This window comes from Crocodylus siamensis, chromosome 3 (genome assembly GCF_052110815.1).
Source record: "Crocodylus siamensis isolate JL-2025a chromosome 3, ASM5211081v1, whole genome shotgun sequence".
NCBI classification, from domain to species: Eukaryota; Metazoa; Chordata; order Crocodylia; family Crocodylidae; genus Crocodylus; species Crocodylus siamensis.
The window spans coordinates 14,758,242-14,777,645 of record NC_143397.1 but is presented as its reverse complement, the minus strand read 5'-3'; the positions used below and the strand labels follow the sequence as shown (position 1 = coordinate 14,777,645).

At 47.1% G+C, this 19,404-nt stretch overlaps 1 protein-coding gene across 2 annotated transcripts in view; it reads right to left on the bottom strand.

Moving 5' to 3' along the window:
- The window catches only part of SKA1 (spindle and kinetochore associated complex subunit 1), a 48,346-nt gene that overhangs the window by 11,173 nt on the left and 17,769 nt on the right, over positions 1-19,404 (bottom strand). The window contains exons 4-5 of one of the 2 annotated variants that reach the window (XM_090037785.1): positions 16,451-16,542; positions 11,730-11,867 (exon numbers count right to left, since the gene is read on the bottom strand). In XM_090037785.1, coding sequence (XP_089893911.1) covers positions 11,730-11,867; positions 16,451-16,542 — 230 coding nt within the window. The remainder of the gene's footprint in view (positions 1-11,729; positions 11,868-16,450; positions 16,543-19,404) is intronic. The other variant, XM_090037786.1, reaches the window with a different exon arrangement.

Here is a 19,404-nt window from a genome sequence, read left to right as displayed (position 1 = left end):
AATAACGGTCACAAACTGGCGGAGGGTAAGTTTAGATTAGATATTAGGAGGCGCTACTTCACAGTCAGGGCGGCTCGGGCCTGGAACCAGCTTCCAGGGGAAGTGGTGCAGGCTCCTAGCCTGGGGATTTTTAAAAGGAAGTTAGATGAGCACCTTGCCGGGGTCATCTGACCCCGGTGCTCTTTCCTGCTAAGGCAGGGGGTCGGACTAGATGATCTACCTAGGTCCCTTCCGACTCTAGCTACTATGAAACTATGAAACTATCAAAACCCCAAAAGCAGAAGGAACATTTTTTCCAGTCACCATCCTCTAAAAATCAAAAATTTAAAAACTCACGCCAGCACGTGAGTTAGCGCGGTGTTTGCACAGGAGGGGGTGCGGAAGGGCTGAGGCCCTGCCTGCGAACCCCCCAGGGTAGACAGTCCCAGCCGTAGCCAGCCTACCAGAGGCATGACATGGATGGGCACAAACCGCACCCCGAGGGTCCCCTCAGGCTCTGCGGCCCCCCCCGGCACCTCAGACACGGGCACCCAGACGGAGCCCACGGTACCGGGTCCACACAGACGGAGCCTCTGGCTCTTGTCTGCGCAGGCTGCCTGTCCCTTTTTCAGGCTCTGAGGCCACCTTCCCTTGTGGGGTCTGCACCTTTTGGGGTCTCTGGCATGGCAGCTGGAGGAGCTCCAGACCACAGTCTAGAAACTGCATGCCATAAGGGATTGTGAGCAGGAGATAGACTCCTACTGCCAGGTCCTACTCCCCTGGGAGCCAGAAGGTAGACCACAGTCTCCCTCCAGGACAAGGGAGGACTCCAGGACCTCCCACTCTGTCCAGTCAGGGGCATGGACCAAGGTGATCAAGGGCCCTAAGGCCCGCTGCACCAAGGACCCTGCCCCGCCGGAGCTGAGCAACAGGTACACACCTCTTGCTGCTCCAGCAGAGCCTGCGAGTTGCCAGCTCCTGCAAGCAACACAGGCTCAACTGCAGCTACCGCCCCCACTCTCCCCAAGACAAAACGTAAAGTTTTTGTCATGGGAGACTCCATCCTGAGGGGGACTGAGGAGGTAATCTGCCGCCCCGACCCCTTAGCCGGGGAAGCCACCTCTTGGCAAAACTGGCCAATTGTGGCCTTGGGTCCACCATGATCTGCTGGCTGGGAAATTGGCTCTGTGGTCGGATCCAGAGGGTAGTAATTGATGGAAGTCGATCGTCATGGTGTCCTGTGACCAGTGGGGTCCCCCAAGGCTCTGTCCTTGGACCCATATTGTTCAACATCTTCATTAATGATGTGGACATTGGAGTCAGGAGTGGACTGGCCAAGTTTCATAGTTTCATAGTTTCATAGTAGCTAGAGTCGGAAGGGACCTAGGTAGATCATCTAGTCCGACCCCCTGCCTTAGCAGGAAAGAGCACCGGGGTCAGATGACCCCGGCAAGGTGCTCATCTAACTTCCTTTTAAAAATCCCCAGGCTAGGAGCCTGCACCACTTCCCCTGGAAGCCGGTTCCAGGCCCGAGCCGCCCTGACTGTGAAGTAGCGCCTCCTAATATCTAATCTAAACTTACCCTCCGCCAGTTTGTGACCGTTATTCCTGGTCACTCCTGGCAGCGCACGGGGGAACAGGGACTCCCCCAATACCTGCTGATCCCCCCTGACCAGTTTGTAGCAGGCCACAAGGTCCCCCCTTAACCTTCTCTTGTGGAGGCTAAACAGGTTCAGGTCCCGTAGCCTCTCCTCATAAGGCCTGCCCTGCTGACCCCTGATCATACGAGTGGCCCTCCTCTGAACTCTTTCCATATTGTCCACGTCCCTCTTGAAGTGTGGCGCCCAGAACTGGACGCAGTACTCCAGCTGCGGCCTGACCAGTGCCGCATAGAGGGGGAGGATCACCTCCCTGGACCTGCTCGAGATGCATCTGTGGATGCATGACAGGGTACGGTTGGCCTTCTTGACTGCCTCCCCACACTGCCGGCCCATGTTCATCGTGGAGTCAATGATGACTCCAAGATCCTTTTCCGTCTCCGTGCTGGCAAGAGGGGAGTTCCCCAACCTGTAAGTGTGGTGCCGGTTCTTCCTCCCCATGTGCAACACCTTGCACTTATCAGTGTTAAACCCCATCCTATTCTCATCCGCCCACCGTTGCAACCTGTCAAGGTCAGCTTGTAGCCTATTGCACCCTTCTAGTGCGCCCACATCCCCCCACATCTTAGTGTCATCAGCAAACTTGAACAGGGTGCTTTCTACCCCCTCATCCAAGTCACTGATGAAGATGTTGAACAGTGCGGGCCCGAGGACCGAGCCCTGCGGAACCCCACTGCCCACGTCCTTCCAGGTCGAGAAGAACCCATCCACCACCACCCCCTGGGTGCGGCCCTCCAACCAGTTGCCAGCCATGGGGTGGGTGGGGGACCGCTTTTCCCTGCACTGAGCACCAGCTTCTTCCCTGCTGACAAGCAGGGGGTCGGGGCTTTGTGCTGCCCCCTGCCTGTACCGTGGGGCTGGTGGGCACTGGGAACGAGTGGATGGGGAGCCAGTGGGAGCATGGTGCCCGCACTGGTGTCTAGGGCCAGTGCCAGTGGGACCCAGAGCAGGGTGGCAGGAGCACGGGGTCCCAGCTGGCAGGGGCTCTATGGAGCCGGGCCAGCTCCCCTGTCTCCCTGCTGGTGCAGCCCAGCCCAGCTCCACAGACCCCTGCCAGCCTGTGCCCTGCTTTGGGCCCCATCGGTGCTGGTCCTGGGACCTTGGTCCCAAGGTGGTAACCAGGGGCAGGGCACCTGTCAAGGGGTGGGGCACCTGTCAAGGGACGAGGCTACCCATGCAGCCCTCCACAGCCTGCCAAAACTGGGTAAGCAGCCGCTGTCCAAAATAATTGCCCGCCCCTGTTATAGCAGATCCTGAACTGCCCTATTATTACAGATCAGCGCACGGAATCAGACTGACAAAACTTTCTGCCAAACTCTGCCTCCTCACTCCTCTGAGCAGTGTATCTAGGTTCAAGAGGAAGTTTTGGTTCAATCTAACTACTGGACTATATTTCTAAACCTAATCTATCAGGATGTGCAGAACTAATTAACAGAACACCACTGAAGAAAAATGAGAATTTGGCTTGGCATGGGCAGGGGGCACAACATTTTGTAACAGAGGGCCACTTTAAAGAAGCTTAACTCCAAACATGGGCCACTCCCAATCCAACACCACCACCGGAGCAGGAGCTGCAGTTACTGCTCTCTCCCCTTCCCCCCCTCGTGCCACTGCTGCCATGTTTCTCCACTGCCAAAACACTCAAGTCTCCCAAGCTCCCCAGGGCCTCCATGGCCTAAATTTGCCCCGCAGGCCATAGATTCCCAACCCCTGGGCTAAAGCATCTGACACATGCATTTTATATTGTTGGCTTTCTTTGAGGTCTTAATTTAAGAGTCAGGCCACTTCAGAGGTAAACAATATACAAATACTCGCTCTTTTTAGATGAACTGTAATGTTAATGCTGAGATTTTAATTGCATGATAATTATGAGCCTTGATTCTGCCCTTAGTACACCACTAAATATTTTATTCCATTACTTCAAACATAAGCAAGCATGTTTATGTGACGATAATTAAGGCAGGGCAGACACCTTTGAGACTAACAGAGGCATAAGCTTTCGTAGATGACATATACTGTGCATTCCTAGCCACTCCACAGAAGTCAGAAATATGTCCTCTCCCTACTGATGAATGAGTAAGATAAGAGACATTGGCACTGGATTATAAAACATGAATGTAATGTTTCCACTGCTCAAAATATTCTCCAAAGAGGTCACATGCCCTGGTATTTAAGTGCCCCTTCCCACATGTCCACACCAAACACATGGGCATGATTTCTTTTTTGGGCGGAGGCCCAACACAGAAGAGTAGGATCAGTGGGAACTCAAGATCATCTATGGTTAGAGCAATACTTGTCAGGAATGGTCTAACCAGTTCTGAAAAAGCCTCCAATGACAACCTTCCTAGGTAACCTCATAGTACTTAACTGTCCCTATAGGTTACATATTAGGAAAAACTCTTCCTCTAAACCTTCCTTGCTACAAAATTAAACCACTTCCATCTTGCCCTACCCACATTGGCTATGCAGAACAAGGATCACCATCTTCTTTACGAAACATTCTTTTCTAGATTAAAAGATTCAGTCTTCTCCTTTCTAAATTAACTAAACACAACTATTTCAACCTCTTCTCAGAGGCTGCATTTTCTAGAACTCTTATTATATCTAGGTTGCATACCAAAAGTTTAACACTGAGAAAGTTATAAATAAGAGTACGCATTTGGTCTGAAAATGTTCTCTCAGCCTTATGTCATCTTACCAAAACAGCTCTGTATTCTTTCCAGATCATTAGTATTCTATCCAGATCACAGAAACATTATTCTAAAGGAAAGATGAGACATAAATTCGAACTCTGAATCACTTTAATATCTACTAGTGGTTTGACACAGAAATTATCTATTAAAATTCAATAAACCTGGAATAGTAGCAGATTAACCACTAAGGGTTTCCTACTGATCCCACTCAGATGGGCTTTACTCAAATCTTCGTAAATTCACCAGGCATTTAATCTGGTTTCTGACCCTTTGAAGTACAGTTTGAGCACAATAGTACTTGACACAATAAAACGTGATATGCATGGTCCTATTATAAAGCGTATAGACAGATCAAAACCTTAAAATTCAAGGGCAGCTATGCATTAAAAAATAAAACCAGACTGTTTGTGGGCAGGGAAGCACTCAATGGATAGGGTTCTCATTTGGGACCTCAGAATAAATCATTAAGTTCCCAGAAAAATAAAGTGTTTGGAGATTTCCTCAGCCTCAGATTAGACAGAAAAAAATATGTTTTGCGAACCAGAGCTCTGAGCCCTTTGGATAAAGTGGGATGGAAAGCTAAACAATAAATATATAAATAATCAAACTATTCATGTTGAACCAACTCACCTCCTATGAAGCATCATGCACACCTGTTTTAGGGCTGCACCGATAAAGATTTTTTGGACCGATACCGATTTGATTGCTGATATACAGCCCAGCAGCTTGGAGAGCAGCGTCCAATTGGTAGGCCTGCTGGGCGCAAGGGGAGGGAGGGCGGCATGGGGGGGTCAAATCAAGGCCCCCATGGTGAGGAAGGGAGTGGGGCTGGGGCAGATGCTGCTCAACTGGGGCAGGGTGGGGGTAGGCCATGGGACGGAGCCATGAGTGGCTGGCTGGGGGCGGGGGGGAGGGAGGTGCGGCTCCTGCCACTGTGCACACCCCTGGGAGAGGCATGTGGGGCATCCCCGAGGGCGGGCTGCCACTGTGCACTCGGGGCCAGCACCAAGTTCTTCCCAGCAGGGGCCTGTGCCAGAGCTGCGGGCAGGGCGAGGCAGAAGGCACTGGGAGGAGGATCGCTACAGCGAATTCTGGGGTGGCTGTAGTCTCCCCATGGTCCTGCCTCCCAGTGCCGCCGTCTCCCGCCCTGAGCACAGCCCCAGCCCAACCCCCGCCTCCAGGAAGAGCTCAGCATGCCCCCAACCCTGAGCACACAGCCCGTCTTCACCCCATGCACAGGTCCAGGGAGCACATGCCCCCTATGCCTCCACTTGGGGTGCACACAGAAGCGGGAGACGTCCCACCCCCACCCCTTCAGGACAAGGTACTCGCAGCTCCGCCCTGCCCTGGCCGGGCAGAGCCTGCCCTGGCCCCACTCCCTCCCTCACCATAGGGGCCTCGATCTGCATCCTCATGCCCCTTTCCACCCCAACAGATGTACCAGCTGGATGTTGCTCTCTCAGGTGCTGGGCTGCATTCTTGGCCTTGTGCATGCTATGGTTGCACGCATACACGTGGCATTTATTGGCAACATTATCGGCCACATCAGCCAAAAAAAGCCGATTGCCAATAATGTCAATTTTCATTTTATTGGTGCTGATATGATATGGACTGACCTATCAGTGCACCTCTAACCCATTTTGCTAAAAAACAAATTATTCTGTTACCCAACACCTGCGAACAGTGGAGAAACAGTCTGAGAAACATATTTTTGTTAGAAATATTATTAAAAATGTATAATGAATAGAGTGTTGTTAGAACTGCACAGTTTGTATCTCGTACCTGATAAAAAGAAACACCACCAAGGACATCTCTCCCCTCTTGGGTAATTTACTATCTTTTTCCTATAATAAATCACACATACCTTCAAACTCCCTCTTCTTTCTCATGTAGATTACAGAAGCTGTGATTTAATTGGCTGTGTCCTTGAGAAAGAGAGGGGTTTGAACTTTTGGTAACCTGGAGAGCTTTCTAAACATGCGTAATTAGCTAATGCATATATGCCTATCCGCCCCGCATACTTAAGTAGTTAATTATAATGCACATGCGACGGATGACGTGACGTCATTTCATGTATGTTTGTATGAACCGGAAATGAGTTGTAAGAGTTCCTGTTTCTGCACACGTGCCCAGGGGAAGAAGATAAAAGCCAGCTGAGAGGTTTCCTCGGGGGCAGAGTGGTCTTTTGTCTCCACTCTGACCCTATTTGCAAATATACCGTTTGTGTTGCTAATAATGTGTGCCTGAGGAATTATTATTCGCGAGCCTCCAAAGAAACGAACCGTGATTTTCGCATCATTTTCATCACTGGTCAGTGTGGGGAGTGCTCCCATAACAGAACCTGTTTAGTTCTTCTGCAAAACATTTAAATGCTCTCAAGAAAGGTTTTCTAGTTTTGTAGGAAAGCACACAATAGGCTGCATAAAAAGGTGGTGGAATCTCCACCACTGGAGGTTTCTAAGGCCAGTTTAAATCAACTGTCAGGGGGACAGGGAAGTGGACTCCACAATGTTTTAGACCCCTTCCAAACTAACATTTTTATTTAATAAAGATTTATTATTCCCATTTTATAGAGAAGAGAAACCACCAGGTACGTTTGAGGTGATCTGCAAAAGAAAAATATTGAATATACCTTTTTACTTGTAAACTATGTAGACAAAAAAACCTTCTTAAAAATTCAGCATTGCAGCCAGCTCCTTCAATTGCAGGTTTAGATGATTAACAATGAACAAACTGCAGCAGATTTCACATTCCTAAAATGTATTTGGTAAACAAGAAACAATCCTTCCAATTTCTGCCTGTAAAGCAGTGAGAAACAACACACAAAGCAAGTATTTTTCCTGTTGTGCAGGTATTTGTCCACGGAAGACAAATACATCCTAGGGTGGGATTTGAAGTCACAAGGTTCTCCTTCCCAGTCCTATTCTGAGGCTGCAGCTCTAGTCACTAGCATTGCTTATCCAAGACCAAACTCGTAATAGGAGAAAAAACTCTGTATTTTAAGCAGTAGCTAAGTGTGCAATCACTGGAGGACAAGGTAGAGGAAAGCTGTAGCACAAGCAGTAATGAGTTCTCTTACCAACACAGGGTGGGATTGCAGCCAGACAAGGTCATCAATTCTAAGGAAGCTGCTCAGCAGCAACACTGCATTAAGTGTCTGTGACATGTACTAGAAAGAAATGATTGCTGGTCCAGGGCTCTTTAAGCTTCCAAAAACAGCTGAGTGAAAGCAGCACCCAACTGACTGTTCCCGCTGTGCACCAGTCTATATTCCAAAGCTCAGATGTGAAAATAACCTTGCAGCTCTTCACCACTGTCCCTCCATGACAGCAAGACAGCCTGCAGAGCTGTCTTAGTTTCAAGAGGCTTTAGTATAATCATAACGCCTGAAATAAGTCCTGTAGTTCATGTAACCAAACTCAATTTTGGCTTGCTAAAGAAAAGGTTCCAAGAGATATTATCAGGTTGCAAAATAATGACACTATTAAAAAAAACTAAACACATTTGTCTGAAAGAAATCCTTACATATTAAAACTGATTTCTTTTAAATTACTAGCTGAAACCTGCAAAACGTTTGTAACTCAAGTTTTATTGCAAAAGTATTTCTTTAAATACAGGATTTTTAATTATCCTTTGACCGAATACTTTAACAGAATTAAAACTTCTCACCCTCCAAAAGGCTACCTAAAGCTGTCCATGTGTAAACACAGACATAGGAATATAAATACATATGTTGTCAAAAGTCTGGCCTTGAAAGTTGTTTATAGTCACAGAATAAGAGGGCCTTTGTACATGCGACTGAGGGCTCTGGTACACATGAGGAAATTGCCCCGTTTAGTGGTTTAATTGCCCTTTTTAACGATTTAATTGCATAATAGTGTACACTTTTGGTGGCATGTTATGATTAAATTTCATAACAGCGTACATGTTCGGCAACATATTTTGATTTAAATGACTATTTTACGCAGAAAACTAAAATCCCATGTATTTTAGTTTGCTATGTAACAAATTACAGTGATATTCCTCACGTATACAAGGGCCCTATCAAGAGAAGGTGACAGAGATGGTGCGCGGGACGTTGGAAGCTCAGGCGCGGTCAGGGAAACTCAGGCTTGGTGGGCTTCCAGTGCCCCATTCACCATTCCTGCCACCTTCTCCGGCTGCCAGCACACCCAGCCACCCTCCTGCCACATTGCCAGGGCAGACAGCCCATGCCCAGGTGGCGGGAATGGTACACTCAGCGTTAGAAGTCCATCAAACCTGAGCTTACAGCGCACCATACACCGAGGATCTAGTGGGTGATGCCTGAGAGGTCGCAGCTAGCACCCAGCCTGGGTTGCTCCGGGGGGCATCGCCACCGCACAGGACAGCACCAGGCCCCCCAACAGCTCAGGGACTGTGCAACCCCATGGCAGCTTGTGTGGCAGGTTCCGTTGAGGGAAAAAAAATGGGAAAAAAAAGTAAGCACCAAGAGCCCTGATCTCTGCGGGTGGGTCACGCAGACCCCTCTGTGGTGGTAGCACCCCCCCAGGCAGCACCCACCTGCTGGCACCCTGCCCGGGCAAACCCAGGTGGAATACCACCATGGTGGGAAGCACCAGGGCTCCCCGCAGCTCACTCCTGGGCTGCAGGAGAGGTGGGCAGGCTCCAGGAAAAGAATTGGACAGAGGCCTGCATGGCCCCCTGCCCCCAGGTCGGGGTCCAGCTACCCACCTTCCCCCCACCTCACAGCTTTGGGTCCAGGCCCACTCCCTCCCTTCCCCACCCACCGCTTCAGGGCCAGGCTCATTCCCCCCACCTTCCCTCCATCATTTCAGGTCTGGTTCCCACTCCCTGCTTCAGGTGCAGGCCTCTGCGCCCCCGTCCCCCCACACCCCCTGCCTCCAAGGATCAGGTAGGGCCCAGGAGGGGAGCTTACAGATGGTGGCAGCAGGTGGCCATGGCATGGTGGTGGGTGACCAGCAGGCGCCTGTGCCCTGCCACCAGTAACCCCCTCTACCCACAGCATCCCCCTCCCTACCAACTGTTCTTGGTGGGGGGGCCCGCTCTGGCCCCTCAGTCCCCGCTGTCATGGCAGCACTCCAGCATGTGCGAGGGTGAGGCCAGCACTGTGCCACCAGCACCCTGTGCTACTGCCACCTCCAAGGAGCAGAGCTGGGGAGGAGGCGAGGCCAGCAGTGCTGGCCTTGCCCCACACCTCGCTCTGCCCCGTCATGGCGGTGCTCCAGTCCCCACCATCCCCCTCTGCCACCAAGGAGCAGGGCTGGGGGGGGGTGCTGGCCTTGCCCCCTCACTCTGGCCCCTCAGTCCCCACTGTCATGGTGGTCCTCCACTGTGTGTCTGTCTGTGCAGAGTACTCTGATTGGCTGCAGAGACAACCAACCAGAGTGGGAATAAAACTTTATGAATCGACAGACAGACAAACTAAGGCTTTTATAATAGTAGAATTTTTTTAATTTTGGAGTTTGTATTTTAAAGTTCTTTGGGCTGAAATACCAAAAGTTTACTTTCTTATAAATTACCGGTACAAGCAGGGAATAATGGGAAGCAAATAATAATAATTTGTTTCTGTTTCACACCATTTGAAATGGTACAATGGAAAGCTTTGTAAAAAGGGTATCTTATATTAAAATTTATCATGTTCTTAATGATATAAAAACCATTCACCAACACCAAAATCTGGTGGCATTGATACTAGCCATGGTTTCCTTCTACAACAACAGGTAACAGGTACAAGACTCTCTACCATTTGACTTTGGGGCCCAGGAAACTGGTTATGCAGAGTCAACAGTCCCTGATTTTCAGCACTGGACCTGGTTAACCAAGAACCATTTTGTTTCAGCTGGACCTTCAGGGCTGGTTTGGAAAGATGCAAGCACGTACTTTCTTTGTACAGAACTGGGCACAGAACTGCGTAGCAAGTGATTCTCCAGAGGCAACCTCTGGATCTTCAGTACAAAGTTCAACTAACCCAGATGGATCTAGGAACCTCAGTGTTGCACATACTGGACACAAAGCCAGTTAAGCAGTGCAAGGACCTCAGCATAAGATCCATTGAACCAAATGGATCCAGAGACCATACACAAGTCACACTCCAAAAACAGTTGCCGTATAGCACCAAAACTGATAAAGCAGAACAACCCTAGGGATTAGTGTCAGTTTTGCCAAGTGGACTATGCTGAACAAATTTCCAAATTCAACATTACATTTACAGTACCTGGCTTGGATGACCTAGCCTCAGCTTCCTCCAAAAGTATACACGTGAAATGGCCTTCCTACTTTTTGTGGCGCCAAATGATGTCCGCATCCTATGGGTATCTCTCCCCCTCTGCCCCCACCACCACTTTTAAAGAAAGCTGACTACCTATAACAAATAGCTTCTAATGGGCAGAAGAACACAAACTGAGGGTACTGAGAATAAATCCCAGCTAACTACACCTTTGATAATTAAGAGAAACTAAAAGGTTGGGGCCACACCCCCTTTTGTGCCCTCAAAACCATCCATCAGAATGTATAAGGCTAAGTGGCAAAAACAATGTCGTCTTCCACAAGATTTGAAGGACTGGGAACATGCAGGCATCATATAAAAATGATTTTTTTTTTAATGAAACATGGACTTTTACGAGTTATCTAATGAAATTCACAAAAGGGGAATTCATTGATATTTTTCAAAAGACTGAAAACATTTATGAAAATAGTCAAGATTGCCCAAAGCACTGTATCTGGGAGGAAAAAACCTTTATCATATATTTTAAAATAAACTGAAAAAAACCTGAAGAGTCTTAACCGACTCCAGTGACTAGTCAATTGCTAGTAGTATGCAAAAATATTTTCCTGGTCCACAAAGATTTTTTTTAATTTCACAATTTTTTCCCCCTGTCCTGATTCAGGATAAAATCTTAAATTTTTTTGGTATAACAATGAGGTTAATAAAAACATTGTTTCAATAATCTTAAAGCATTTCATTTATCTTCCTCCATTGTAAGTATAAATTACAGTTTTGAAATAAACCCAGAAACCTGCTGGTTTTCAAGGCACATTATGAACCATAATGTTTTTATATAAATTACAATTGTTTCCAAATGAAGGATTTTTATTATTTCACGAAAACACCTTTTAATTCACTAAAATAAATTCTCTTTTTGTTTTGGCAAATAGCACTTGTTTTGATTAACCGGCTTTTTTCCAATAAGAAAATACTATCTCAGAAAGCTCCCAGCCAGGTCTTTCAGCATCTCAAATACTGCTGCATTACACTAGTTTGCCTTTCAGGTGAATTTTTAAATGGCTCATAAAATATATCTGCAACTCTTTTGTCAGGCAAGAGCTTACTTTTCCTAGACCAGAATTTTGCTCCCAATTTAGTCAGTCAGAGTTCACGAGAAACTTGCTTACTTACGCAGGAACGCTTTCAAATTCTTCTGCTGTTATTATGGGCACTTCTTTAATAAATTTTGGCTCTTTTACAGATTTCTTTGCACGTTCAGGTTCTGTGCTGTTGCTCTGTCCTTCAGACTTTCCAAATAGTCCCGTGGTGCTGTTAAGTGATTGAAGATTAGGTATTTAAGTGGATAAGCAAATGTGCACACAGGAACAAGATGCATTTACTCAGCAGTAGAAATAAATGATGATGTTAGGTCATACAAACAAAAATTTACAATCCCCTCCCAGGATTTTTCAGGAAAAAAATTGTCTTCATTTATCTATTCCATAATTTACTTCATTATACTACTTTATTTTCTGTTAGGCTGTAAACAGATAAATCGAAAGCGATTCAACTGCAAGACAGAGCAACTAGAATTTCAGTATGCTATTGTATTTCACAAAACAAGAGGCTGATTCATAATTTAGTCCTGATTCACAAAGATGAACCAAAACATAGGGCTATTAATATAAACCATTCAATTCTAAACACCTTAAACCTCTTGGAACCATAGGTTTAAATCTTGGCAAGGCTGACTCATCCACTTACTATTTGATCTGTTGAATGAGATCTGAAAAGCCAAGAGCTACATGAACACTAAAACTCCCACAGAAACTCTGTATGGATTTGCCCCCTGTTCCAACCCTCCACTAGCTCAATATCCATAGGGAAAAAAATCTCTCCTCTCCTGCTGTCTACCTAGATGCTGTGGCTCCTTTCTATACATCCTAGGCAGCAATGCGCAGAAAGGAAGTCATTTCACTGATTTATGTAGTGTTTGCTAAGTGCACTTAAGTGCTAAGTTATTCTATGGGGGTGAAAAGTGCTGTGTAAACATAAGAAATGATTAAAGCAGTGATGGAGGTCCAATGTTCAGTTTGGGCCCATTATACAGTATCTCACCATAAAAAACATCTTGTAGAAGAGTTGCTCTCACTCCTCCAGCATTCTGCCATTACGCCCAAACTCTAACCACCCCCACACCTCGGAGCAACCCCTGACCCACCAGTCCCTCAAGTGCTTTTGCTTCAGACTAATCTTCCTCCATGCTGCTACATACTCTGCTTTTGTTAAATCTCAGAGAGGCTATGGGGACCAGGGAAGATGGCGAGGCAGAGAAAATGATGAACTGATCAAGAAGGGGCAGGACAGTGGAAATAGAGTCCATACCAAAATCTGGATCTAGTGCATTCAAAAATAACTCTAGACACCCTCCTGAAGAATAGGAGTCTAAGAGATGTCAACTGGCCCATTCATCTAAAGTAATGGCTACCAGCCTTTGTAGCAGGCATGCCACGAAGTAAGACCCACACCCTTCCCAGAGGGATGCCTCACAACGCGTTAAGGACTGAAACAGCAACCCTGCAAAGTAACACACTGAGCAGGATTAAAGGATGGACCAGGTGCCTTATACGTTTGATGGTACAGTCAAATGATTGAAACAATTCTGAAAGCTTCATACAGCTTTGTTCGTCTTGGTTACTACGGGTGCATCACTAAAGCTTTTTTTGGCTGATACAGTACTGATAGCCAATTATTAACCAGCTATATCGACTAATACCAATCTCATAGCCTATTTACAAGTGCTGCCCTGCCAGGGCAGTGAATGGGAACCCGGGACCAGGAGCAGGACTGAGGCACAGGCAACTCATCCAGGGGGCGCAGGGCGGCTCCCTGTCATTGCTTGCACCCCAGGGGGAAGCATGCAGGACATGTGGCCCCACCAGACTTGTGCACGGAGCAGAGGCAGGCTCTCTACCGTGGGCTCGGGGTGAGGGATGGTGCCAGCCTGTTCCTGGTTTGGAGGGCTGGGCTCAGAGCAGGCAGGACCAGGGTGGGCTCATCTGCATGAAGCATGTAGCAGCACTGGGCAGGGTGGCTACAGGGAGGCTAAGGTAAATTTTGGGGTGGCTATACTTTGGGGTGGCTCCCACTGCTCAGGGCACTTCACTCTGCTGCCTGTCCCTCAGGAGCCCTGCAGCGGGGGGGCACCCAAGGGAAAGGCAACAGAGCAGAGTACCCCGAGCAGGGGCGGTGCTAGGGGGGCTTGGGAGGCTATAGCCACCCCAAAATCTGCCTTAGCCCCCCTCTTCCAGCACTGCCTTTACTGTCCATCCCACTCCCACCTGCTCCAAGCCCAGCCCCTCCACCAGGAAGAGGCTGGCACCATCCCCGGCCCCGAGTCCAAAGAGGGCAACCCACCTCTGCCCCAGGGTATAAATCCAGGGTGTCACATGCCCCCATGCCTCTCCCAAGGGTACACGCAGCGGTAGGGAGCTGTTTCCCCCATACATACACAACCCCTGGACATGCTGCCGACAGCTCCATCCTGCTCCCAGCCCCAGGTTCCCATTCACCATCCTGGCTAGGCAGCACCTACCCCTGCCCTACTCCCTCCCTCACCATGGGGGTCTCAATCTGCCCCCCCACACACACACCCCTTCCCTCCCACAGACTTATCTGTAGGGCACTGCTCTCCACGTTGACAGGCTGCATTCCTGGCCACGTGCATGCACGTGGCTGTGTGCATGCAAGTAGGATTTATTATCAGTGATATTATCGGCTACACAGGCCAAAAAAAGCTGATAGCTGATAATATTAATTTTCCTTTTATTGGTGCTGATCCAATATGCAGCTGATATATTGGTACACCTCTGTCGGTTAGTGTGAGCCCCTACTTGTGCCTGTAACAGTGAACACTTGTTAACTACTGGGTGTGTATATGTGCATAATGGGGGGTGGGGGGAACAGAACCATTGCCCAGCAAGCACTTAATGGAATAAAATAGCCATCAATTCCATGCTTGATGAGGTATGAATTAGCACATTAATTGTCCCTTACTCTGTTGCCTTCTTGCAACCAATCCTACCCCAACATTTCTTTGCAATTCCTGGCACCACAATGTACTTGAATAGCTTTCTGAAGAAAGCATTCTTAATATCCTTTATTAGGATATCCTTTATTAGATGATCCTCGGAGGTACATGTCGGTTGGCAGGGACTGAGTGCTGCCTACCGGATGTGGGGGAAGCTCACACGTGGCAGCTGCCACCACTCCACATCTGGCCATTTGCCACCCCCCACCCAGCTGTGCACCCACCCCCAGCTCAGCAGCCGGGAGCATACTGCTCCATGTCCAGCCACCAGGGGGATACAATGATGCAGTAAGGTTGAAAACCTGTGCTTTACTGGATCAAACTTTTGGGGTATCATGGTACCCTTCTCCTCAGGGAAAGTCCTTTTAAAGCTGCAATGTGGGATGGAAATTGTGGGAAATTCCAAAGCAACCAGCTCCAGGAATAAGGAAACAAGGACCCACAACCCCTTCTTCCCATAACTAATCATCCTCTGTCTTGGGTGGAGAGCAACAGTGGCAGCTCAGAAGCAGGGAGCAAGAAAGACCATCCCAACACCTGCTGATCTTGCCAGCACCCCCCTCCCGGTTGAGCCTGGGACCCACTGCCCACTGTCAGTAAGAGGGAAGTGAAAATGAGCAGGTGGCTTTCCATGACCAGTTGGAAAAGCAGGGGAGTTCTTAGGGGGCCCCGCTTTCTACCCAGCCTCGCAAGTACCATGAGCATTGTGTCATATCACTTTCGTCCCCCCTGCCAACCCTTCTTCGCTTCACTGTGCTCCTGCCCCAAATGTGCCTGGGACTCTGCCAAGTGGGGTCCAGACTGTTCCACCCACACACCTGTGCACCCCCAGTCAGCCAGACAGATTTTGGTAAGTCTAACAATGTTCTTCATTTAACTCAAATCAGTCAATGTTTTTGAGAAGCAGGAGCCTCTAGGCAGGGAACCCAGAATCACTTGGGGTGGGAGTAAGTAGCCAGATGCTCAGAAGGGGCCACATGGCCTCCTATTGCTGGTTTCCAGGGGGCTGGGTGCTTTAGAGGGACCCCCACGAGAACTCAGTTTTTTGCCTGCACTGGCATTTCCATCTCCCTGCTATGGACTGAGAGTTGCATCTCTTTTGGACATGTCAACTGAATTCTTTCTGGTTTGACCTACTGACAAGCCGACCTAGAGTTTCGATTTTAACCCTCAGTAGCTTCTTCGACACAGTTCCCTCTGAAGGGGAAGTAAATACAGATACATTAACTCAGACAAATCAGCTGCAATCAGTTTGAGGAGAATTAGAGCCATAAATTTTTATCCCCAGTGTGACAGATGCAAAAGAACTAGATGATTTTGTAAAATGCTATGTTGAGGGGGCAGAGGCATATCTTGGGAAATATTGCTCAAATTACAGCAAATCTGACTTGCTTCTTGTTTCACCTCCTTCCTATCCACCAGGCACTGAAAATTTAAAAAGAGTCTGATTCAACAAAGGAATTTTAGAGCACTTACAATATGTAACTTCTAAACAAAAAATGACACTAAGCTTTAAGTATAGCAGTACTGGTTTTCAGCTCAAAACACCACTTGCTGTCACTGTAGGAGGTTCCCTGTAGAGCTCCCATGCCATCATTGGCCTGGCCTCCCACTGCTTTTTCTCATGGGATCACCATGTAAATAACAATACCTTGTTGCAACCATTAGCACTGAAAAGCTAAAACATCCATCCTACTTTATATATAATACAACTCTGGGTCCCAAAGTTTTGCATTTAAACATGTCATATTAGGAGTACAGTAATTTTCACACAGCCCATTTCAATGGCAGTAGGAAATTCATATAGACAAGTATTACATACCAGCTTTGGTTTGTTTTGGGTAGGTGAGGAGGAATATTTTCACAAAGGTGCAGGACTTCATTATAGTCCCTCTCAGCAGACTCCTGGATCTCCTGAAATAAAGAACACTGGATTTGTTCAGGAGTTTGAAGTCATTGAAATGTGAATCAAATGAGAGTCTAATACATAGAGGGCATGAAAATGGTCTTTATCAAATACATTGACTGACAAACTTTCGCAGCTCTGGGCTATTTCCAACAGCAATCAGTGGAACCCAGAAAAAACAACTGCTTCTCATTCAAAACAGCTGATCCAGATAGAGGGGAAAGACAAAAAAAAATAAACCTGGCTACAAAGCTGCCAGCAGCACAAGAAACTTTTACTAATAAAACTTGCCTTCTTTCAGCACATTTTGGTATACAACCATACTTAATATAACGTGCTTTATATAAAACTCTGAATTATGCCAGTCAACCTGACACCTCATGGATAGCCAAAAACTCTTCAAGACCCAGATGAGCCCTAAGGGAAGAACTCAAAGAAGTCAGAGAGGAGTTTTAGTGCATGCTACTCTCCATCCCATATCTCTTCCCTCTCTAGCTCTCCGTCTCTTTCTCTACCCTGCCTGTGTATGGGTAGAGAATAGGGCCCTACTGAATTCACAGCAGAAATGGGGCTCGCTGCAGTCCTTTAATATTGCAGGCCCCCCCATGCACCCCTGCCGCTGCTGATTGGTGGAGGGGCCCCACTTACAGCTTACTCATGATTGACGAGGAGGCAAAAAATGTGGTTTTAAATATGGCACCACTGTTGCCTCCCACCGCTGATTAGCTGAGGGCCCTGCTGCTTCCTGCTGATGGGCAAGGAGGCCAAAACCTGTTTAAAACTGCAGTTTTCGTTTCCCTGCCAATCAGGAGGGAGCAGCGGGGCCCCTCCCTCTGCCGATCAATGGTGGGGGGAGAGGGAGGGAGAGAGGGATTCGTGGGGGGAACATACAAGAATAAAGAAGCTGCCACGCACCCCACTTCCGTGTGAATTTGGTAAGTCCCTAAGAATAAAGGAATTGCCATTTGGAATAGACAGTGTTTTTTTCCTGCTGGTGTAGTTATATCACATCCCCAAATGACTGGTCAAGCAAAGTGATTCTTCCACGCTATCCAGCCTTAGTGAGGCTTTAGCTGGAGTAAGGTATCCAGTTTTGGGAATCATACTGTGGAAAGACATAGACAAATAGGAAAGAATCCAGCAGAGAGGAACAAAAATGATTAGAAGTTTTGGAAACATGACTGATGGGGGAAAAAGCTGTAAGAACTAGAATTATTTAGTCTCGGATTTAGTTTTATGATGCTCTGTAAATAACACAAACCTTCTCTAACCATCCAATGTTAACATCAGCACCTCAGCGATGCATGAAAAAGCATGCCTTCCTGCTCACATACTCAGAAGCAAGATAGGCAAAATTTGGATATTTCTTCCACCACAATTTTCATTGAATCCTTCTTATTTCCTGCATAATGCTCAGTCACAATCTTATAAGGCAGGACATACCCAATGGCCTTGCCTGTGTAGAAGACACCTGCACCCACTGCACATTCTCCAGTACCAAACTGATTGCCCACACGCTTCTATCAATCCAACCTTGCAAGCTTCCAAAGAGCTACTGTACCCCTCCCCCTTTTCACTGTAAAAGCAGCTTTCGTTTTGGTGCATCTGTGCTCAGAGATTGAGGCAAGCTCAGCAAATGACTCCAAGTATGTGGCCCTCTGTATCCTCCGCTGACTGTCTAAAATCTACACCACAATCTAATTCCCCCCCGCACTGTGCTCAATTCACAGACCCATATAGTGTAGCTGGTCACTGTGTGCCTGTGGCAGCTTGCAGTTTTCACTCGCTGTCAATCATCTACTTCGTCTCAAAATTATCATTCTCACTGATGAACAACCAGCTGTTGTGGTAAACAAATTTCTGCAATACACAGAATGAGACATGAGAAATCTGCTGATTTGTTCAGTGTCTGTGCTTCTGCCAGCAAGATGGGAGATGCATTGAAAGACAGACAGTATGAAGATCAGATTATGAGGTCTAAAGGAGGAGCTGTGGGGAATGAATGAACCAACATAAAAAGAAAAGTTATGGAATAGGACAGGGGGAGCTGTGGGAACCCAGTTCCCAGGAAAGGCAGCCAGATGTACATGCACTCTAACAGGGCAGCAGTCTTAACACTTTCTAATGCGGACATAGGCTTAGAAGTCAAGAAAGAGCTCCAAAGTCTTCATGTTAACATGCAAATGCACCCAGTGTTGGTCTGAGGCCACAGACCAAGACTGACCGTTCTGGACATTTAGAAATAATTCTGCATGTTATTTCATTCTGCACCATTTCATTTTTGTTCCTGCCTTTTTATGACTAAATTATGTCATTTCATTTAGACAGGAACTTAAGTTTTTGAAGGGTATGCCCCTCCCTGCTGTTTATCCCTCCACCTGAAGTTATAATCTTGAGTGACATAATTTCCACAACAATTAATTGCTTTTAAAGAATCATATTTTCTACCAATACCAGCAGGAACTCTTGTAAATAAGATTTCATTTTCAATAAATTGATAGAGGGTTGCCAGAGTACATCAATATCAGAGTACATGTAGTACATCGATATGGGGAGAGAACAGTAAAAATTAGGCAGTGAGGTTTTATACAATGAATGCATTTATATTACTGGCCAGTTATGATATGGGGCAGACTGCCATTGTCCTTTGGCATCCTAAAGCGTCTTTTTTCACGCATGATTTCATCATTTCTTCACAATTTTCCTTTATTAAGTTTGATTATGACCAAACTTAAGAAAAATAAAAGATGAGATAGTATTGTCCTGATGAACTATAACCATCCCGAAAAATATATGAGCAGTACATTAAAAAAGGTCACAGGGCTAGCACATACACTGAACTCTGGTAAACACTAAAGCATGAACAAAAA